The sequence below is a fragment of the Micropterus salmoides genome, unplaced genomic scaffold (genome assembly GCF_014851395.1).
Source record: "Micropterus salmoides isolate LMB-PRFRI ecotype aquatic unplaced genomic scaffold, ASM1485139v1 Ms_hic_scaffold_23, whole genome shotgun sequence".
NCBI classification, from domain to species: domain Eukaryota; kingdom Metazoa; phylum Chordata; class Actinopteri; order Centrarchiformes; family Centrarchidae; genus Micropterus; species Micropterus salmoides.
Window position 1 is genome coordinate 3572199 of NW_024041484.1, and position 24409 is coordinate 3596607.

Consider the following 24409-nt stretch of genomic DNA (forward strand, 5'->3'; position numbering starts at 1 on the left):
AATTACCGAGGAGTGGACCTAAAAGTTGGCTATGGCCATGAGTGTATAGTTTCTCTGACTACATTACAAGAGAACAGAGCCATTACGCAGTGAGGCTTTAGTGGGGTTAAAAAAGGCAGGGACCTTGACTTTTAAAGAACTTCAACAGCCATAACTTTAAAAACATGAAAAAATAAATAATCAATTTCAATTTAAAGACCTCAGAAAGCTGTTTCTAAAATGTTTTGGCAGGTATGTGCAGATGACAGAAAAACAACACACACAATTTAAAAACTCCTAATAAACCTTTAATTTGAGCTGTTTGTACAATTGACAAATTACATTAAAACATCTGTATATTTTTAAATGTCTGTAGTATTGTACACCTCCCTCCCCCCTTCCGTCTGGCTAGCAGGTTAGGGATACTGGTAACTCCAAACATACAACGCAATGGAAATAAAGCTGCATATAATAGTACATACAGTTATATCAATGTACAGTGTTTACATAAAATACACCAGAGGAAAAGAACGCATCCATGAGGACACATTTAAAAGGTAGAGCACAAGCCTGGAGAAGTGCCGTCACATCAAACCAACATTTACATTCAGCCTCATTCCAGTCCGTGTTGGCCGAGAAGCTGCAGGCGCTGGAGACGTACAAAAATAGATTGCAGTGATGCACCATCGACTGGCTTATTTCTGAAAGTGTTCACTTTATTTTTGTTTTACACATCCTGACACTTGTTTGGAAGCGGATGTAAGGCCGATGAAAAATTTTGTTGACACATTATGTAACAGGTCTAGTGACATTAAAATAGTACATCACCATAGCTGATTAACAAAAAAAAATAAATAGAGAGAAGCATTTGGTTTACTATGAAATGAAACTGCTACAAAACACCAAATCAGAAGATGTCAAATTCTACCAAAACTACATCTATGGCAGGCCTTACCCTTTAAACTGTTTCAGCGGCTCTTAAATCCAGGCCATTCTCCAGTAATGCAGTGCCAGTCTTAAAAAAAACACATATTTAAGGCACAGTTGGGGTGTCTGCTGCAAACTGTTGCAACAGGTTTTGAACATTTGAAATGTGCATCATTTGTACAATTTCACACTGCAAATACTTACTGAATCCAACTTTCAATTCACTGCATAAAAAAATACATAACTGTCGGGCAACTCCTGGATTTGTCGCATTTTGTGAAAACACACAACCAACCTGGAATCCCCAAATCCAATAGTCTCCTTACAGTGGTTGGAATATTTGGAATTGAGTATTACAAACCGTCAACTTCCTCACAGTACACCTTATGACAAAAAAAATTAAATAATGAGTGGTCGCATCATTACAAGAGGCTGACATGATCAAAGAGCAGCAGTGACAGAGTCGGGTTCATCATCATCACCGGAAACATCTGGCTCACGAGCACAGATCGTAAACTAGACGTGAAGCACCCTGAAGTCTGTGTGCTCCTCTGGCCTATTGGTCATGTACACACCACTCGTTCGGAACAGGTCTGGAAATACAATTCAATGACGGGGACATGCCAAAGGTGAAAATGACCCGACTTGAAAGAGGTAAATAATAAAAACAATAAGTAATAATAATAATAATAATAACATGGGAATATATTGGGTTACATCTGGAGAAGAAAGCTTCAGGTGACTGTTAAAAGGTACACTCCCTGATTCTGTTACGTCGCTCAAACGTTAACCGCTGGATACTATAACAAACCCAAGGACAAAGGGAACGGCCACACGTGGAATACATGGAGCAAACAACAAACACAGTAGCTGAGTCAACATCCTCACTGTTGCCCTGTTCTATCGGCTGGGCTGTTCTGTGTATCGCTGCTGCTGCTGCTGCTGCTGCTGCCTCTTTGGGAGTGTTACTGGTTACAGATGCGCTTTGCTGTGATAAGTGAGCAGCCAGAAAAATGTGAGCTCATGGTTTGCTTTTAAAACTGAGGATGTAATAAAGCTTGTGGCACCATTCACATGTATTTACAGCACGCCCTCTGCAAGCCGGTTCATGCCTTCCTCACTTGACTAAATAATAATCAGAATAATAAAAATCCCGGAGTACATCGAACATCTTCAGGAAATTAACACCCACACTGTGGTATTGAAAGCTTACATAGACGCATACTCTGATACATGCAGCCATTTCCATACTGTGCCCGGATGAACTCCACCATGGCATCAGTCAAGACTGTGGAAGGAGGAGGGAGGGTTGGAGTCTCTGCACACATCTTAAATATTCCAGAAGAACTTTGCTTCCTTGTTAAATCCATGACATTTCTAAAACAAAGATTACAGAAAACAAACACTGCACCGCTGAACAGCCTCTCATGTGTTGAAAACAAACAAACAAAGGAAATAAAAGAAAAGAAGAAGCTCTCCTGCGACACAGACTGAAGTCTTCCCCGTTATAAAGCAGTGAAGGAGCAGCAGCAGGCTGGTGCTGTCGTGCTGGGAGGGCACGGAGGAGAATGCTAAATCTAATGCTGACGCTGATCTCACGAGAAGCCTGAACAGTTAGCTGAGCCGCGGTGCTGCAGGCGGGTGTTCATGGTGCTCGTGGTGTTCAGGTGGAGACTGGAGGCCTTCAGGGGTGTGCTGCAGCCGTGGGCCTGTGGGAAGCGCTGGTGGTATCGGTCCAAACGCAGATACTTCACCGTCACCAGCTTACCTGGCAAAGCAAGAGCAGGAGCCTGTCAGTGAGCGGTGCCCTTCAACACATGGAGCCAAGATCACATTAGAGCTTACAGCTTCCTCATAGGGGGGTGGGGGGCAACAGGAACACTCACCCAAGATCCAACATCTCAAACCAGTGAGTCAAAAGCTACAGGCAGGACGCTGAGGTTTGTCACCATACTTCACTTTTGTTTTGGTACAAAATGTCACCTTCTACTGCCGTTTCAACATTTTCTAAATCCTCCCACATACAACTACTGTTATCTGCTCAGTGTTGGAGATGATGGCTATGATAAAAATAGCACGAGGGGCAGTGTAGGAGTGAGCGTATTGCTAAGTTGAAATACAATCCAGACAGTCCAGTTTGACCTTACGCCAGTGGGTCTAAAGACTTTACAGCAAAACATCAGACACCCAAACACTGCTCACTGATGCATCTAAAACCCCCTCCTACCAAAACGTCGAAATAGGGGGTGTGCATCCTTTAACTTTCCAAAACAATCTGAAAATCACAGCTACTTTCCACAGGGACTGGTCAGGTGTGTTGAGGACAGTAAAAACAGGCCCTTCATGCTGCCTTCAGGCCGCTGCGTTGTCCTCACTGAGGCGCTCAGAAGCAGGGATGTGCAGCAGTTTCATCTGGCTCAACTTTTCAACCACACAAGGCGCCATCATCTGCCAACACACAGCACTGGCCTATCACACACGTGCCAGCGGACCTCTGCATCATGCAATTGTGGAAACCGAGGAGAAAACGGCAAAATCACACTGAGCAGAGCTGGATTTACGGGCTCCAGGGGGACCGCTGTCACTAACACAATGTTAAACTGAGCTGGTCCCCACGTAGCAGCTGTTCCACACAGACATTGATAACAGGCCGCACAGAGGAGAAAATGAATCAGCTGGCCTGCGAACAACGCTCAGCTTACTAAAAAACAACTCATATTGGGAAGGAGAGGCTGAGAGCGCCTCGCTTTCTCAAGTCAGGACATATGAAGCATGAACTGAGAACCAAGAAAGTATATTTCATCTGGAAAACTAATCAGCCTTGAATTTTACATTAATATTAATATTTTTGCACAGAGAGGGCAAGAAGAAAAAAAAAACTAACACCTGGTTTAGTGTATTCATGTGTGGCAGACCATGTCAAACGCTGATTGATAAATATCAGGTCCTGTTTAACATTACAACAATTTTCAGTGCGGCGCTCGGTAGCTGTCAATCATAAGTAGCTATGACACATGATGCAGCAGAGTTCTGGTATTGGATGGAAAATTCAGCGTTTATTTTATTCCTCAGTAAGAGTCACCGTGTTCGTGTTGTTGAGTCTGACCTGGGCGATACACTGACTCATCTGCACTGGTACTTTTGAGTGAAACCTACTGTACACTGCAGTCAAACACTTGCAAGTGTATTTTGCTGCAAAATGGCTGGAATTTCATGCAGCGGTGGTTATTGAGGGTCTGGGATTTGTTGGCTTGTTTTTTAATGCAGTGTGCTTTTTTGCTTAAGAGGTATGAAAGGTTATCACTATAGTCATATCAGTGATGGTTGTATTTGAATATGGACAGTAGAAAATGGTTTAGCAAGAAAATTGCTACAAATACATTTAGGCTACGTTCAGACTGCAGGCTGAAGTGACCCAAATCCGATTATTTTGCTCATATGTGACTCAGATCTGATCTTTTTATAACAGTGTTTTATAACAGGCCAAGTCACATGGAATCTGATCTTTTCCAGTTCTGATTTGGGCCACTTTCATATGTGGTCCACATCCAATAGAGATCGGATCTTTTTAAATGCAACTCAGTCTGGACACTCAGGTCGGCATTCGTGCCACTTTGACGTCACTGTAGAGCAGCTGTTGTCACAGTTCTGCTGTAGACAGAGCCGCGGTGAACGAAAAAGGCTCCTCAAAAAGCCAGTATTAAACATGTGGCTCTCCTTGTCTACCTTGCTATCATCTGCCCACAAATTACCTTTCTTCCACCGGACCGCGAGCTCTCTTCTGAGTTACATGCAGGCTTTTTGTCCCAGCGGACATAGTGGAAAGAGAGAGAGAGTTTTGGGGCAGATGCGTTGTACAGCGCAGAAACCGTAATGAAAAGAACAGAAAGGTTTGAACATTTGTCATAATTCGTGAGAAATGTGACCCGTGAGAGGACAATGAAATACAGGAGTCCCCCGTGAAAATTGGGAGGGTTAGCAAGTAGGAGCTAACCAGATCTAACCTCTGTGGCTCCTTGTTCACCCCTGGACAACAGCGAGGAGCTTGTGTTATTCTTCTGCGCATGCGGGTCACTTTCAGGCTGCGGACAGTTCACACTGGAGTCTGATATGGACCACATTTAAACTACACTGTGACTGTGAACTGTCAAACAAAAAAAAACGGATCTGGGAAAAATCAGAATTGGGCATTAAGACCTGCACATTAACGTAGCCTTAGTGAATCTTGAATAAGGGTCGTGATGTAACTAATTCATCAATGTAAGCCTAAATTCTGCAGTACAATGTCACAACTAGCATTTTTAAATCGTCAATAGCATTTTAACTGTCACTCAGTGTGATCTGCCATCACTAGTTGAGGATTATTCCAACTGTACTTTGCATATCATCTTCTAACGTGTGCCTGTACCAACACACCGGCATAAACACAGTCCCTTGTTTTTTTCTTTTCTTAACTTCTGCTGATGCTAAATGTCATGTGTAATCAAGTCTGTAATTTACCATCAAACCAGGAGCCATGAAGTGCCTTGAAGGCTTTCCCTGAGTGCTCTGCAGACAGACACTTCACGTAGACACAGCCCTGTGGAGAGAACAGGAAGTGTGGTGAGACATCACTGCAGCCAACAGCATGGAGTGCGCTCATCACTCACAGGACGGCGTATACCTCTCGTGAGTTCTTGTCGACGGCGATGTGGACGATGCCGTCGTTGTCGCTGCACTTCTCTAGGATGGCCTCGTGGATGGCTAGATCCCAGTTCTCCCCCACCTCCCTGAAAAACAGAGAGTAGTGAGCAGAAAGTCAAACCGGGGGGGGGGGGGGGGGGACAGAATGAGTTTGGTGCAGCAAACAAGCAGCAGGTACTCACATGACTGGGTCAAACATGTTTCTGATCTTCAGGCATGGAGTCAGGCTGTTGGGAGGTGAATTCCTCCGGTCCAGAGGGAAAGCTGAAGAGGAGAGGAAATCAAATCAATGAACTGACAATTATGTCACGTAGCTGCTTCAATACTGTCCAGTGAACGTGTGTTAATTGGCAGGTAAGGTGGAATCACAGGCAGAGTATGTTTTGGTTCACACTGCAAGATGACATGATAACCAGGGCCTGTCAACCACAAGCTACTGTGGAAACTGGCTGCATGCTTCTTGTGACTGGGCCACGCAAACACAGGCGCCCACAAACCTCCGCTAAACTCCACAATTGTATCCAGCCAATGTGTGGAGGCCACTCCTTAATGAGGACTGGCTCTTTGGTCTGTGGGAAACCAGGCACAATCACTTCCTCCGCCTGCTTCCAAAACATCAGATAACGATGATGGATTAATAAAAGCTGTACAGCAGCGACATACAGCCACATTAAAAGTCTGAACTCAGAACTAGGGTTGGGCTGATAAGACGATGCCATCGTCCATCTGACAGACATCACGACATTGAGCCGGAATGGTGATTGTAAACTACTATCACCATTACTACTATGTACTATTTGTCCAGTACGAGCAGTGAGTATGTGCACAGAACAAATTAACGATTGTTCAATGCATGGAGAACTGTTTTTGGGAGCCAAGGAGACTTGAACAATCAAGTCAGCTTCAAAATGCAATGTTAAAACCCACAGAACAAGCCAGAAATCTTGGTGTAGTCCTGAACTCTGACCTGAATTTCAACAGCCACAATAAGACGATTACAATATATCAAAGCTTAAAAGGACTTATGTCTCAGCAGGATTGGAAAAACAAATATCCAAAACTATTCACCCATTTATCTTCAGTCGACACAACTACTGTAACTGTCCTGCAGCTGATGCTCGGGTACCTCACTAAGACCAAGAAAGTGGATCACATCAGTCCAGTTCTGAGGTCTTTACACTGACTTCCTGTGTGTTGAAGAACTGATTTCAAAGTACTGCTGTTCATTTCTGACCTTCTGCTACGTTACAAACCATCCGGACCTCTCAGGTGGTCTGGGACAGGTCTGCCTTGTGTCCCCGGAGTCAAAACTAAACCTGGAAAAGCAGCGTTCAGTTTGGACCAGCGTTGCTTTCATCAGGTGCTTCTGCCTCTGGAGTTGTAGAGTCTGGATCTACGATTGCAAGCCATCCAAATGCTTGCTTGTGGTGGGAATTGTTGGGCAAATAAAACTACAAAGAGTACAGTGTAGTACAGTCTGAAAAGTGCAGTGAGATAGCTTCTGTTTTGAATTGGCGCTACATAAATAAACTGAATACAATAGAATATCTTAAACTCCCAGAAAATTGCAGGTCCGCTGCAACTCCCAGTTCTTTTTTCTTTCCTGTTTGCCGCTGCCTTATATTAAATAATTATTCAGTTCTTAACTTTATTATACCAATATTTCTTTCTTTTGTGATGTTTCTTTTGAACAGCCTTAATGCTGAAATATGATACACAAACAAAATCCTTACTGTGCAAGAAATCAATGGTAACTCCTGCACAGACGAGAGCTCGGCTTGAACATGTCCACAGAAATTCTTGCAGACAGTATGCAGACCCCTACAGATTGGGTCGCTGCATGGAGCATGCTGGGGCCCTTAGGAGTAGCTTGTTTACTAAACATTGCTGCTGCTTGGAAAAATGGGAGGGCGGTGATGGTATGCTGTTGCCTATCAGTTGTGAAGTCACTGCTACAGTTTGAGTGAAATGCTGTGCAATGCAGTGTGTTTTACCTTTTCCCTGCCAAACTTTGGAGGGCATCAAGGAGGTCTTGTCACAACTGAGAGACGGCTGGATCCACCTCCAGACCAGGAAGTCCGCCCCACCAATCCTCTGAGTCTCTGTTCGAATCCTGGACTCGTTGGCTGAGAGGAAGCTCTCAGCCCGCTCCCAGATCTTCTTCATTTTCTTCCTGTAAAATATCGTGTTTGAAAACGCTGCTAAATCACATCTCCATGGGAGTGGAGAAGGAGAGCAGTGCTACTACTACTGAAGAAGGAAACAGATGTTTGCGCTATCCTTTTGTGTACCAGGTACCAAATATGACCTAAGCATAACAGGACATTCTCCAGCAGTCCACTTATTTTGAATGGAGCCATTGTGCAAAGTTTCCATTATGACATGCATGGTTTTATTTTGTTTAGTTAGATCAACAGTGAGGAAAATTCATCAGCCGTCAGTGGTGTAGATGATGTTAAATAGATTTTCTTGCATTTGCTGAGACGTTAACGAATATTCTGACTGAATTTTCAGGCCGTCCCTGAGATAATTTTCTGAATCCTACTTTTCTATCCAGATTCAGATACTAAAGATCAAGCTGTGGCAGTGTTGGTACTGACCGGTCCTGAGGCTGAACAAGGGAGTCTCTGACGTGGGGGATGGGCAAGTAGGGCTGCAGGTCCTGGTTCTCTTGGCAGGCCTCACTGTGGCTCCTCAACACATCTGATCATCAACACAGGATTCAAACATGAGGCTAAAATACAGCACTCAAGAGAAAAACCAAGCAAGGCTGTGACACAAATCACTGTGACATCATGTGCATGATTAACACAAGTATTCAGAACAGGATTTACATACACATAACTGTATACTTTTTCTATGTATTAGTACTTCATGTTGTTCATTTATCATGAGTATTTTTGTTCTCTCACTTCTGACAGCAGTTTTCTAAACCACTGCTTTGTGAGAAAACATGTTGGGGACCATCGCGGTAAGGGACACACATGAATACTACAGTCGTACAGATGACTCATGTCTGCGTAAGACAGCAAATACGTTTCCTCAAGACGTCAGGCTGTTTCTGTAAGCAAACACATTCACTTGCTTGACATTCGGGGGCATGTGTGACGTTTCTTACCGATGATCCTTTCCACCATATCGTACATCTGCCTGGTCTCCTCCTCCTCTCTCCTCCAGCGATACTTCATGTAGCAGACCACACTCCACACACAGCCTACCACTGCACAGAGACACACACACAGGTTCAAACACACACACTACTGAAAAACTGCTGCCACTGCTGCTTCTCCTGTTACTGCTGTGACTCTGATAAAACATGGCTATAGATGTCCCTTAATCAACACCTGTGTTAATAATGAAGGATTTATCTATATGCAGCAAACTAACAATTAATGTAATGTTTTTCCTTCCTTAACGCCCTATGTGTAGGATTGTGTGACAGTCTCTGTGGAGTCATCCATAGCTTTCTGAAGAGCAATTGTGAAGCTCAGTGTGGTGGCGTCTGGCCTCTCGCTAATCCAAAAATGAGCAAATAGGTGGAGCGTGGGTGAAGCTAGCTGACAGCTAGGGAAAGTAGCAACCAAACCACATATTAAACATGTTATTTCTGCTGTAATGGTGGGCATTCTAACATGGGGGGCTATGGGAATCGACTCAGCTTTGGAGCCAGCATCAAGTTGAGATCCGAGGAACTGAAGTTTTTTGGCACTTCCACGTTGGCTTTACTTTTTAGCCCCGGCAGTTGCCGCTTGGTGTTGACACAAAATGTGTTCAGGCACATTATTGATTTAGGTCACCCACTATTTTGCAACTCTAACAGCCCAAATACACAATCACTGTAGTTATGCGCATAAAACAGAAGAAAATAGACTTGAACTTTGTAAAAATTCACTTCAGGTCCCAGCTACACTCTTAAAGTACAAGTTAATCACGAGCCATTGCGTGGCCTGGGTAGACAGCTGGACTGTTTCAAATAGAAGAATATGTGTTCCATCAGACGCGTTCAGAAATGGACTGAAAAACGCAGCTGAAACGCCGTCAGCCCTGCAGCAGCGGGCAGTGGGTCGGTCCACACCTTTGGTTCCTACTAAAATATCCTGACAGACACCGGTATTCAAGGTCCATAGAGCATGAATCCTCATGACTTAACTGAGTCCCTGACTTTTCATCTAGTTCCCCCAGCAGCAGTTTTCACTTATCCCATTCCACCGTGTAATGTACAGCACAAGAGTTCACATCTGTTTTTAGGATCAGCAATTCTTTATCATATTTTCTCATTTCATCCTTTGGCGTTATTTTCTCAAGTATTTACAAAGGAAAACATGCCATATATATCGGTTAACACCTACTGTAACAGCTGTAGGTGCACTAATCATCACACTAATTAACAGTGATTTACACTGCTCGTTTCATGGTGTGACCTATCTCACCAACTGCGATGAGAAAGACTCTGCTGATGACGGTGAGGAAGGCTCGGCGGAAGCGGCACGTGAAGGGCATCTTGGGATGAGTGGACTCCAGCCGAGAGATCTCAGACACATCAGTCACTGGATCCTCTGCTACCTGGCCAATCAACCTGCGCACACACACACACACACACACACAGTGAGTATAGACAGTAGTTACATGGGAGGCGTGTGATCTGCATGAGTAAGTACAGTATATAGTGCATTACCTTATCCCAACATCCTGGCTTGTCCGGATGATCCACTCCAGAGAAGTATGAGTGAAGTTACCAAACTCCTCATTCTGAGCCTGAACAAAAGACAAATGGAACTGATTCAGCATCAATCTCAGATCCTGCGTTCAGACTGGACTAAGAACAACTAAACCAAAGCAAACACGTTGGAAAGTACACTCTAATGTATTCTTCCAAAGTCCCCTTTCGCAAAATTCAGACTTTGCTCAATAAAAAGACAAAGGGGGGCGCGGTTAGCTCACTTGGTAGAGCACGCGCACCGTGTACTGCAGCGGCCCACAGCCCACTGCGTGTCATCCCCCATCTATCCCTCCCACTTATGAACATACCAGTAAATACGCAGATGCCTCTTCCATAGACAGACTCCTGTTTGGATGCTGCTGGTCTCCACAGTCATGCTGGCCTGTAATTACAATATCACACCCCATTACTGACTGCCTGTTTCATCCCAATGTGTCTTCACATCCTGTTGATCCACTGATGAGTGCTCGTGTTTACAAAGAGACTGGACAGTATGACCTGAAGTTTATATTAGAGGACAGTTTAAACATTTTTTTATTACAACATTAAAAGCTGCTTTTACCAGCTCTGTCTGACTGATGACCTCTTTGACAATCTATTACCTTTCCTCAAGCCATGTGAGTCCTTGAGTTCCTCAAGTACAGTACAATAGTGTGCATTTGTAAGAGCAAATGTTTAAGTCACCGTCATGTTTTTCTAAAGAACTAGAAGAAAACAGTTAATAGCTACCAGCGATGTGGGCCAGGTGATCATGTAGATTAAGCAGCAGGTTTAGGATCACGTCCTTCACCTCCTTTTCCTGCAGACAGTGAAAACACTTAGTGGACACAGTCTACCAACAGAACTGCATTTATTTATTAGTTTATATGTACATTTTCATTTATCTTCAAATGTATGCATGTAGACCTTTCTGGTGGCACTATGACAGTTAAAAAAAGTCCAAACTGAAAACCTGAAAGGACACAAAATATTAACTCTAGTAGGGATGTCCGGATCATGTTTTTTGGTCTTGACATTTAACATTGGGTATCTGCTGATACTGAATCCGACCCTACTACTTATTGCTAAATCTGACAAACGTTGTTTTTAACAAGCTACTTCATCCACATACTGAAGGTCTTGGTTCAAATATATTAAGTTAATAATGGACTGAATGAAAGTTAAACTGGGAGATTAGGACTCCTGAAATTAACGTGACGTGATCAGTTGTTGGCTTTAATTGAACCACAGCAACACTCGTCTGCTAGCGGGTTCTACAGCGGTGTTAAGAGTGGAGACCACGGCTGCAGAAAGCATTTTAACAGACAAAAGACAAGTTTATGGCCTGGTGTCAAGTTACTCATGAAATTAACATTCACTGGTGACAGCTGGTATGATCAGCCGCCCGGCGATGTTATTTTAACTGGAGAAGGCAACAGCCAGTTAAAAAGTGAGAAGCTGCCAACTGAATGTTTTCTACGCTGCTCTTTGCTAATGATCATTAGCATCCGCGCTTAGCAAATCCATGTCTGAACTCAGAGTCACTACTTTTCACATCTGCACACTAATTTATACTGGAGCACACAGTGGCATGCTGCACTGTAGAGGCCAGCAGTGGTATAGAAATGCAGCGCTGCAGGGCTTGCATGCTGATGTGGACAAAACACAGTAGGGAATAGTCAAGACAGGGTCGGATTTTTATCTGCCCTTTTTATTAGCTAATCCAGACCCATTAAACTACGCCTGGATCAGCTCCAGACATCTCTACAGTCTAGACTCAAAGATTTAATGAATGTGAATATGAATTTAGAACCTAATGTGTGTTATTGATAGTATTCGCTGTCACTTTAGGTAAAGTGTTTTCACAGGCCAGGTCTTCATGCTACCCTTAATGTATAGTGTTGTACAAACACCTCCCAGCAAAATAATTGCTACTCTCTGCCTTTAAATGCAATGTCAGTCACAACAAACATCAGAAGTGTAGCACTGCCTTTGGGATTAGCATTGCCAAGAAAGAAAGTTCACTTCATTATCATAGCAGCACTTCAGCGGTGTTCACTGCTGACATCCATTATACTTCCAGTTTAAGTGTACACTTTGCACTTGCTGTACACAGAATTTAAAAAGAGGGGGTCAGAGTAAAATGTCTACTTACATAAGAAGTGTCAAACTCGCTGCCAAAGGATGGCTCTTAACTGCAACAAAGGAGAAAGAGATGGGGTCAAGAGACAGAAACAGCTTGCCCACTGAAACCCCACTGTAAACCTCAGACATCACACTTGTAAAGGCCCACGCTGGATTAGCTTCAGGAGAAATCTGGTCTTTTCTAATAAGATTCCGTGTTTAGAGACTGTGGAATGTGAGTGTAGTTCAGATCAGACATCACTTAACATGCGTGAGTCAGCGTCTGTACATGAAACTCAACCAGGCACCTGGAACACTGCCAACTTTAACTGTTGACACTATGACTCCATCTTACATAATCCATAGTAATGTTTGAGGTGTTTTGAATATTCTTGCACTCCCATATTTACATGAGGTGGACAAAAGACTTGAAACATCTTTGGTACTAAATAATTTACAGTGAAAACAGTTGTAATTTGTATTGATGCTGTTAGCGCCACAATAAAAATTTACCTCCACTGTACTGTGTGGTGGTACAAGTCTCAACTTCAAATAAAACCCAAAACAAATTACACACAATACTAGACACCACACAACATAAGGAGGAAAATCTGTCTTCTTGTGATTTGAGCGAAACAAAGAAGAGCAGAATCGGTTATATTATAGGTTTCTCCAATGCGAATATATTTCATTTGGCACATCATTATCTCATCAGGTTTCAGGGAATTTCGAATGATCATCAATCAACACTTAAGTTGTTATATTCTCAAACCTCAGCTCTTGGTTTTCAGATCAGAAATCGGAGTTTATTTTCACAATAGAACAATTTCAGGTGGCAACGTGATCGCATGATTCTCAAATACATTGAAACTATTTCCCCAAGGATTCATCGATTAAAAGGTACTCTGTTGAGGGTTTTCCTGTAAAGAAACACCCTTTTGTGTTTACATTCAGTGCTCCTCGCCTAAACCCACCGTGTGTTTCCATGAGCTTTAACAAACATGATGAACGCATCCCTTCCAGTTGAACACACGTTTGAAAAAAGCCAAAGTTTTAAACCAGCATTGTTTACATCCATGATTTTATTTTTCATTTGTCTTGTCAATATTAGGTCACACTGTGGGTAATCTTCAGAGCAAAGTCTGATGAAGTCTGCAGAAAGCGCGTTCAAGAATAGAATTTTTGAGTACTTGATGAATTGTGGATTTGGGATGCCAGGGCATTCACAGACTTCCTGGGAGGCCACCCTTTAAGTCTGCAAGTGCAGGAAGGTCTGGACAGTTATAATTATTCATACATGAAGGAGGACATGTGAAAGATTGGGCCAGCAATGAGCAACTACCTGGAGACTGCTGAAAAGTAATTAGCATTATCACAAACACATCAGAAACAACACCTTGTAGAGCGTGTTGGGGCCAGGACTGGGCCAACATCAGTGCCAGCATTGCTTAGAGGGGAATTAGGGTTATGTCCCTGTCTGAGGGCTATCTGACTCTGGCAATTACAAAACAAACCCAGTGATTGTACTACTTGCAGGAGATTTAAAACAGGACTGTGCACACTGATCTGTGGGTCCGTGTTTGCATTTGCAGACTAAATAGTATCACTGGTTATGAGACGTGACGCCATGGGAGTCAGGTTAAGTCAGGTGTGTAGATCCTACTTTGTTCAGTCTGTCCCTACTACATATTTTAGAAGTTAGCACTAGCTAACCAGCTGATGTCTTGTGCCACAAGACTGCAGTAGCTCAGAAGGGGACTTGGCTTGGGAACCAGAGGGTGGCCGTAACCGGCGAGATACATTAATGCAAGTGCACAGGTCCTGTTTGTGTGTGTGTGTATTTTGGACCTGTGGGTGTATATTATAAAAATATGTATTTCCTCCTTGCGGTGTTAATAAAGTATGTCTTCTTCAAAGATCAGAAGCAGTGGGCGCAGACAGATCCTGTCTGTGCTGAAAATGGAAGTGCAGTACAGTGCAGGAGGGAAAACGCTGTGAATCTCCACAAATTTATAAAAAAATCAAATAGAGGCAACAATGTTTGTTTTGTTTTTACGATAATAGTGTGTTTAAAGGCTCTGTGTAAATAAATCACTTCACTCTGACAATCAGTGTCAAACAGTGGCTGTACAGGGGATGCCGCATTTGAAAAAGAAAATAGACATTCAACCCCCACCACGCCAGATGGGGATGCATTTCTACTAAACACTAAATTGCAAATGGACATATCTGACACTGTCTGGGGATGAACAATTGAAAAGCTTTCATAGCACATCTTGACAGATACTTACTGACTCCATCCACCTCAGAGGATCCAGAGCCCCTCATCCTGAGGTACATGAGGCCCAGCAGCAGAAAAAAGAGGCAGGCTGCAGTGAGCAGGAACATGGACAGGTAGTGAGCGCTGAAGCTGCCGGAGGAGGCCACCTCTTCCCGTTTGAACTGCTGGAGCAGCTCATCCTCCGGAACAGACAGCTTCTGCTTCAGCACCGCCTGGCTGTACGGGTTGCTGGCAGCGACGTGGTTGGAGTGGTTGCCCCTGTAGGTCTGGGACAGGCTGCTGTAGTTGGAGAAGCGCGGTCTCAATCCGATGCTGAATCGACTAGTGTTGTTGCTTCTGGAGGCTCCGTGGTCGCCGTCGACGTGGTTGTTTTCGCCGGCCTCTGCTCCGTGGTTCTCGCCGAGGGACACGTAGATGGACTTCCTGGCAAAGTTGTGGCTCCGCAAGCCTCCCGATGAGTCCGGTTCCCTTCTCTTCACCTCGTCTCCCTCCCGCTCCTCCCTCCGGCTCCCCACCATGTTTAGACTCTCAGGCGTGTTAATCTCTCTTGCTACCCCTCCAGTCTGAGACCCTCGGCCGACTCCGTGGGAAGGGAACGCCGCTTTCGGGTGGCTCCGTCTAGGCTCCAACCTATCCCGCTGTCTGTCTGCGGCACCAAGGCCCCCAACCTCCTCCTCGTCTGAGTCTGAGTAATCCCCGGCTAGCTTGCTAGTGTTCACGTGAAGCGCCCCACAGCCATTTAAAGAGCGAGAGTTCTTCTCCGTCTCCCCCTCACAATCGTCCTCGTCCCCCGATTCGTCGTAATCCCTCCCTTCCGCCTCGGGGCTGGATCTGGCACGAACTCCCCAGCCCAGCGAGACACTTCTCTGTCCGTCCGGACCCGGGGAAGAATTGTTGCTATTTAGCGTACTCGTAGCGCCATACTGACTCTTGTTAGCAACACTCGGTGTGGTAACGGGCCTTATCTTAGGTTGTTGTTGAAACCCGGGGCTTCGGACGACCCTGCCGCTGTGGTTGAGGCCCTTTCTTTTAAATGGAGTTTCAGCGTCAGACTCGTCGGAGCTGAAGCCGAGGACGGAGGACTTCCGGCCCGGTCTCCTGCTAGAGCTCAGGTGCGTGACGTCATGGCTGGCTGGCCTGGATCCCGCCGTGTTGCCGCCGCCAGTGCTGCTACTGATGGCCCCGCTGCTACGGGTTTTAACCGGCCTGGAGCCCCGCTGCTGTTGCTCTTCCCGAAGCTTTTTCAATTTCTTCAAATATACCGGGCGAGTGTTTTCGGTTACCGGCCCTGGAGTGAAACCAAAGCGCTTTAATTCGGAGAAAAGCTCCTCATCCGTTAACTGCGTTGACGCCATCTTGGACAGAACTCTCGGAGAAGGTTGTGTAACGGATATGACGTAGGGGTGAAGTGGCATTAGATCAGCTGGGCTGCGTTCAAAATCAACACCAAGCTGTTTATAAATAAGAATGTTCAAATTCGTAGTTATGATCTTTCTAAAACATTTCATATTACATATACAGAATATTAAAAGGTAATATGTACTATTCCTAGTGTGATTCCACAGCTGATGACTGTGCAGCAAGAGTTGCAAAAATCTGAATTGACCTTAATTGTAAAATTTAATAAATATTAAAACCCATAATGTACTAAGAAAGATGGCTTCATTACTATAATAGAAGGAAAATTACTATACTTAGAAAGTTTTTTGGAACAAATATTTTAAATGAATTAATAAAAAATCATGGCAATACAAATGTGTTGTTCAGACAGTATTATTCCAGATATTAAATTCAGACCCCAAAACACAAGATCATACATAGTGTCTACAGCTGGTTTTTCCAGTGCTCAAATTTCTCCACATGCCGAAGCAGTGTGAATGGGGGTTCCATTTAGGCTTGATTGCTTATTCTAGGCGTTCAGATTCAGTGATCAATTTAAATATAAACAATACAATATAAACAAATTGTATTAAATAAACTGTCATGGGCGCAATTTCCTATTTTCTGAGTCCTACAAATAAATATACTGGAAACAAAGTTTTGGAAATTTCACAAGTTGAATTTGACTAATGAAAAATAAAATGAGAGGTATTCTGACCAAAAACAAATATTTTAAGAATGATGGTTGGAAGTAAAATATTTCAGGACTAAACTCAATGGTAGTGGCAGTAGTAGTCTCACAAGTATGTATTCATTTGCTTATAAGAATAACACCTTTATGGTCATCAGTTGCTTCCATACTACAAACATGAGTGTGTGTGTGTGCGTGTGGTGTGCTTGCGTGTATGACTCAGTGTATGTAGGTTATGGGAGTTGAGGAGTCTGACAGGGGGAAGAAGCTTTGGAACCTGGCGGTCCTGGCCTGTATGCTGTATTATCTCTTGCTGGAGAGCAGAAGGGCAAAGAGTCTATGGTGGGGATGGGTGGGGTCTGTTGCCTTGTTGGTGGCCCCAGACAAGCAGTTTGTGTGATATATCCTGAATTGATGGGAGTAAAGTCCCAGTGGTCTTTCCAGATGCCCTTACCACTCTCAAGTACTAGCGGGCTGAGGCACTGCAGTCTCAGTACCAGGTAGTTATGCAGCATGTCAGTACACTCTTTATGGTGCTCCTGTAGAAAATGGTTAAGAGGGGGGCGGGGGAGGTGTGCTCTCCTCATCCACCGCCTGTGCAGGCGCTGCTGGGCTCTCTGTCAGGGATGAGGTGTTTGGGATCGTATATGATTGTATTGAAAGTTGAAGTGCAGTCTATGAACAGCATTTTCACATGGCTGTCCTTTCCCTCTAAATGTTTCAGGCTAGGGTGGAGTGCAGAGGATATGATGTCTTCATATGGAGGTGTTTGGGCAGTATGCCAACTGCAATGGGTCAAGTGTGGAGGGAGTCCTGTACCAGTCTCTGACAGCACTTCATCACAATAAAAAGTGCCATGGGGCTATAGTTGTCAAGACATGAAATTGTGGATTTTTTTTGTCACTGGTATGATGGTGGCAGTCTTGAGGCATGATGGGACAACAGCCTGGCTCAATGAAGTGTTAAAATTTCTGTGAGGTCATGTGCCAGATGGGCAGCACATTCTCTGAGCATGCGGCCTGGTATATTGTCAGGATCTGCAGACTCTTTCAGGTCCTTCGGACATCAGCTGGGTGAAGATTGGGTACCTGGTCATCATGATGACTTACCTCACAGGTTTTTTTACCATGAGGATGCTTTGCTGCCGTGATGGCTCAGCTCTTGCTGATCTGCCAGGCACCATGTCACCGAATTTGAAGGTACCTTCTCATTCTCTCAAAGTTGCGCACACCTCAGTGGTCAGCCAGTGTTTCTGGTTTCTTGGTGACACAGACATCTCCTATGCACACACTTATGTTTCCAGACATAAACGCCACATACTCCCCCACATTGATAAGTCTGTAATGTATAAGTAAGAACCTGTCTAATAGGTTTGGACATCAGAATCAGAAGGAGCTTTATGGCCAAGTAGTGTTTTACACATACGAGAAATTTGCTTTGGTGTTAAGGTGCCACACGCAGACAGACATACAGCTGACATAAATAGATGTAGAAATATATAAATATGGAATAAACAATGCAAGTTATATAAGAATATTAAAAAGAATAGAGAAAAATATACAACTATTTGTAGAGAAAGAACAACGTCGCAGATATTTACATGTGCATTATTCTGGGTTTGTGTTGTGCACACGTGTTGCAACGAAATCTATAAATTCACAATAAAAAAATATACAAACAATTAACAACAATTATGTGCAATGTGCCAGGTTCGTGCATGGTATGAAATGAAATAGTATTTACATGTGCAGAGACAATTGTATTATTTGAAAGGGGGGAATGTCAGTGGGGGACCCGGGCCTTGTTAATGAGGCTAGCTGCAGACGGGTAGAAACTGTTTTTGTGGCGAGAGGTTTCGGTCCTGATTGACCGCAGCCTCCTGCCAGAGGGGAGAGTCTGAAACAGTTTGGGGTGGGAGGGGTCAGCTGCAATCTTTCCTGCTCGCCTCAGAGTCCTGGAGGCGTACAGGTCCAGAAGAGAAAGAAGATTGCAGCCAATCACCTTCTCTGCAGAGCGAATGATACGTTGCAGCCTGCCCTTGTCCCTGGCAGTGGCAGCAGCGTACCAGATGGTGATGGAGGAGGTGAGGATGGACTCAATGATGGCGGTGTAGAAGTGCACCATCAGTGGTAGGCTGAACTTCTTCAGCTGCCGCAGGAAGTACATTCTCTGCTGGGCCTTCTTGGTGAGGGAGGTGATGTTCAGCTCCCACTTGAGGTCCTGGGAGATGATGGTGCCCAGGAAGCGGAAGGAGTCCACAGTGGTGACTGGGGAGTCACACAGGATGATGGGGGAGGGTGGGGCTGGGCTCCTCCTGAAGTCCATGACCATCTCCACTGTCTTCAGAGCGTTGAGCTCCAGACTGTTCTGGCTGCACCAGGTCACCAGATGGTCGATCTCCCACCTGTAGGTGGACTCATCCCCACCTGAGATGAGCCCAATGAGGGTGGTGTCGTCCGCAAACTTCAGGAGTTGACAGACTGGTGACTGGAGGTGCAGCTGTTGGTGTACAGGGAGAAGAGAACGGGGGAAAGAACGCACACCACATACAGGGAGTCACACCAACATTCAGCCAGACTTGTTCTCAAATGTTTCCATATAACATTGAATTAGAGGAGAAAATTATCCACCACTTTGCTGGCTCAAATTGTCTTGTTCAGTTCAATGGACTGTGTCGAGTCACCATGTAGTTTGTCATTTTTTTGTAAGCAATCGCATCACCGATCAAATCAGTAATAACATCACACTTTCATCAACAGCATCACTTTAGGATTCAGAACCTTTTGATGTGGATGGTCAGAGAAAGATCAAGGAGGACATTCACATCCAACACCAGAGACAGAGGCTGCCCCCCCCCCCCCCCCCCCATTATACAACCACCTATTACCTTCCGTCATGTGCTGACAAATAAGCAAACCCATTCCTTGATTAAGGCTGTGAGCTTTGGTTGAAAGCTCAGGAAAAGAAGCTTGTAATAATAATAATAATAATCTTTATTATTTTAGCACTTCAAAAACAAGTTACAAAGTGCTTTAACAAGTGTAAAGACAATAATACAAAAACAATACCAGATAAAAGTAAGAAAACATTGAAAAGACTAAAATATACGTTTAAGATAAATGTAAAATTAGTAAAATACAATAAAATAAAAGGGATAAAATAAAGTCAAATAAGATCGGGAAAGGCTCTCCTATAAAAGTATGTTTTAAGAAGGGACTTAAAAGAGTTCACTGACTCAGCCGACCTGATTTCCTCGGGCAGGCTGTTCCAGAGCCTCGGGGCCCTGACAGCAAACGCTCTGTCCCCTTTAGTTTTCAGTCGAGACTCTGGAACAGACAACAGACCTCTGCCCGAGGATCTCAAGGTACGTGCTGGTGTGTATGGGACTAAAAGGTCAGAAACATAACAAGGCGAGAGGCCATGAAGAGCTTTAAAAGTGATCAATAGAATTTTAAAGTCAATTCTAAAACATACTGGGAGCCAGTGTAATGAAGCTAAAATAGGAGAATGTGGTCATATTTCTTTGTTCTGGTTAAAAGCCTGGCAGCTGAGTTCTGGACAGTCTGGAGTCGATCAATAGATTTTTGGGTTAAACAGGTGAAAAGGCTGTTGCAATAATCCAGCCGTGATGAGATGAAGGCGTGTAAAATGGTCTCGGTGTCCTTAAAAGTTAACATAGATCGAATTTTTGCTATATTTCTAAGTTGATAAAAACATGATTAAACAAGCTTTGTGGTGTGCTGCTCGAAATTTAAATTACTATCAAACCAAACACCAAGGTTCTTTGCCACAGGCTTAATGTTATTTACTAGGGAACCAGCAGATGGCAGTATTTGTTTGCCATCTGCTGGGACCCGATGACCAGGATTTCTGTTTTGTCTGAGTTCAGCTGGAGGAAATTATTTGACATCCATTTTTTAACTTCACAAAGGCGGTTGTTAAGTGAACTCAGCATTACAGGGTCTGTGGATCTGACGGGCAAGTATATTTGTGTGTCATCAGCATAAATATAATATAGATAGATATAAAAAAAATAATCACACAATAACAACAATAATAAACAGACCTAACAAGACTGAGACATGGGGGAAACTTATATAGTGGCTGATCAGGCCATTCTGACACAAAGGGGTTAGACAAACACATAATATCTAAACAAACCACAATAACTACAACAAATGTTAAACCAACGCTACCTAATATGAATTAAGGGTAAAACAATCAAATAATCATAAGAACAAAGTATAACTAGCAAAGAAAAGAACACAATTCTAAAATGCAACACTCTGCCACCCCCATGATATGGGAAAACATGGTCCAATTCTCCATTCCCCTATTTAAACAGCTTAGAGTCAGTTGGAAGTCCTTTTGTCTGTCAGCCAGCCAGAGACCGCCAGCAGCAACTCCCCACTAACTGGTATCTCAAAAAGAAAGGTATTAATTTCACAGAGCATAACTTAAAGAAATGAAACCTGAAATTAGCTAAATTGACAAAGTTAAATAACTGTGTGCACCCAAATAGAAAGTCAAATAACTAATAAAACTGTTTTTAAAACTAAAATGTGTGTCCAGTTATTTATTTTGTATGATATGTAATGTGCTCAAAACAAATGAAAGAGTTACCACCGTGAGTTGTCGTCTTTTCCATGTGTGGCTGCTAGTGCGGCCATCACAGGCATCAACAGAGACAGCAGAACGTATCCATAGGAAGAGCGATCCACAGAGTGGGCGCCACCACTTCAAAGCCTGGTCACCTTTTGTTTTTAGTAGACCGCTAGGGCCAAGTAGTAAGCCCTGGTCAGAAGACCTAAGTGACCTAGTGGTGATGTAAAGGTGGAGCAGGTCAGATAAGTAACTCAGATGCCTGACCATGAAGGGCTCTATATAGTAACATAAACCTTAAAATGAATTGTGAACCTGACAGGGAGCCAGTGTAAAGACGACAGGATGGGTGCGATGTGAGTTATCCTACTAGACCTGGTCAACAACAACAAGAACCCCACCTCACGTGTGTGAAGTCTGTCTTTCAGGTCAAAGCGTTAGATTTTCACTGTGGGAGATAAAAAGCTTCAACGAATGCATTGCATTATATTTTATAAAAAGCTCTCAGTAACGTCACACTAGATGTGATACTCCACCATACATTTCTAAAGATTCCCTAATTGCTTTAGTGCAGTATCAGTTTCAGACTGTCATCTTATTGTTTTTTTAAAAAGATGGCTGAAGAGAGTGAAGAGAATGTGATCATACATTTTCTTGAAATTGTGTTTTACTGTACACCAGTACAGTAAAACAGTATCTTCAACCAAGTCCAGTTGCCCTTGATTTTAACCTTCATTGGATAACTATGACCTGGATGACTGAGAATCTTCATAGACAACGTTTTACTGTACAGCATGGTCTTTTCACTCCTGTTTTGTGTGTGTCATTGGCTAGTTAGCTATTAGAATGGTTCAACTTTGAACTGAAATCATTCCCATTTATTTAAACCAGATTAAGCCAGTTAACTTATTTAAGAACTCCAGCATTTTTACCAAAAACATGTACATCTTGTTATTTAATTAGGTGATTTTGTGATTGCTGTGACTGATTACAAGATTGACAAGACAGGGACCCACATGTGCTCATGCACACAATCATCAGATGTTGCAGATTCATAAGATTGTCCTGCTAGCAGTCCAAAAAGAATTAACAAGCCCATTTCAGAATCCTACAGGTACTGTTACATGCTGCTGCTTCCAGTTCTTCACTATTACTCTTCTGGCTGAGAGACTGCCTGTATTCTACAATGTTATCTCTACTCAGGGCTGATCTATAGGCATAGGGTGTATAGGCCATAGCTAAGGGTGTCACAATGTGGACAGGGCACCGTGCCCCCAAGAAAAAGCATTGCTGTCCCACAGATACACTAAGTGTTGGCACAATACTTTGAACCATCATTAGCAGTAGACAAGTGGGGGGACTGGCATGTGGAGGATGGGCATGATGCATGAGTATTAACAGATGACCAACAGTATGTGGCATTATGTGTGCATTATTGTATTTTGTTGTATTCAGTTTACCTTCATTGTGCAAATTAGCATCCACTTCAACCACTATGATGTTTGCATCAGATAGCCATTTTCAGTTTGTCTATCCTGTATCTATACCTGTCAAATAAACCATAAAAAAATGAACAGCTTTTTGTTTGATTTGGTAATTGATTAGTAAAACTATATTACTAATTAGTTTTCTTTTGTGCTGGTTATTTTTCAGTTTGCCCAATAGTATTGTGTTTATTGTGTTATTTAAGAAATATAATGTTAATTAAATTATGGTCCCATTTAGAGGAAAACAGATGATAAAGCAGGGTTTTCAGTCCACATGTAGACACAAACTGAATGGGAAAGATAAGGTGTTTATTTACAATAGGGGACATTTACAGATGAGGTGGCAGTTGACAGTCCAGAAACAAAAGCAAAGTAATCCACCATAAAAATGGGTGAGAAGTCCAAAACTGAATGTCAAAACATCCAGAGGAAAACACGGGGAATAATCCAGAGACAAGAGGCAGGAATGCAAACACTGGTATGAACATTCATGAACACAGAAGTGAAACAATGAACTGGAAAATAGACACTAGTGAGACAGAGACTTAAATACCTAAGTGGGTGGAGATAAGCGACACAGGTGAAACACAGACTGGGGGATCCCGAGGCGTTGCCAGGCCAGTGTGGAGATATAATCTCTCCACCTAGTCCTGGGTCTCCCCGTGGCCTCCTCCCAGCTGGACGTGCCTGGAACACCTCCCTAGGGAGGCGTCCAGGAGGCATCCTTACCAGATGCCCAAACAATACATATCCTGTATAAATCTGTATTTAAGTGAACTTTACCAGCAGTAAACAATACAGCTTACCTGTGTGTGAAGAATCCCGATTGTGTGCTGCAATCTCCCCTCTCGCTTTGGACTGCAACACATTTATTCGTACTCCACTGGTGCACAGTGCGCACAACCAATAGTTTTACGCTAATTAACTAATTGATAACAACTAAACATTGCTCTTTTTCAGTTGGGTTGCTTCCATTACTTGTTTGCTTGTTCGCTGGTTTATGGGAGGATAGATTTATATGCCAACCAACGCACAACTTATAGGCCTAAATTGATGAACAGTACAAAAGTACTGAAATTACCAGCATGGTAAATAAACATAAAATATATAATAACTATCAGCATGTGAACAGGTACTGCAAAAGTATGTTTCAACACTACTTTTGAAGAATGGCATACAACTCATTCAACAGATGTGAAAATAGTATTCATTTTAACACAGAAACTTTATTTTTTTACTAAATTCAATGGCTTGGCCTAACGATTTTACTGTCCATTCTAAGCAACTATTTCTTTTGTTTTAATTAACCAATCATATAATTTAAAAGAGATGCCTCATACCCTATGCTCATACCTAGTTACAGGGTCAACCACACTTCCTCACTAAGTTTCTGTCCGTTTCTTGCTCAGAGTCGCTCTAAGAATTTTCCAAAATCCTTCCTAAGCCAGGACTCCTTCCTACAAAGGTAGAAAAGTATTCTCAGAATGTTTGTGAATACGGCCCCTGATGTATAAACAGGAACAACACTCAATACAATATCAATAAAAGTTTTTGGG

The 24409-nt window shown here is 43.2% G+C and overlaps 1 protein-coding gene across 1 annotated transcript; it reads right to left on the reverse strand.

Annotated features, from left to right (window-relative positions):
• Positions 1 to 265: 265 nt before the first annotated feature.
• On the reverse strand, positions 266 to 16084 carry LOC119918553 (inner nuclear membrane protein Man1-like). Its single transcript, XM_038739350.1, is given in 14 exon segments — positions 266 to 2674; positions 5407 to 5485; positions 5570 to 5675; positions 5772 to 5853; positions 7584 to 7762; positions 8190 to 8292; positions 8708 to 8809; positions 10020 to 10165; positions 10265 to 10344; positions 10618 to 10691; positions 11039 to 11108; positions 12444 to 12469; positions 12472 to 12483; positions 14704 to 16084. Coding segments are annotated over 14 exon segments (2577 nt in total). The 5' UTR covers positions 16049 to 16084; the 3' UTR covers positions 266 to 2501.
• Positions 16085 to 24409: the final 8325 nt, after the last annotated feature.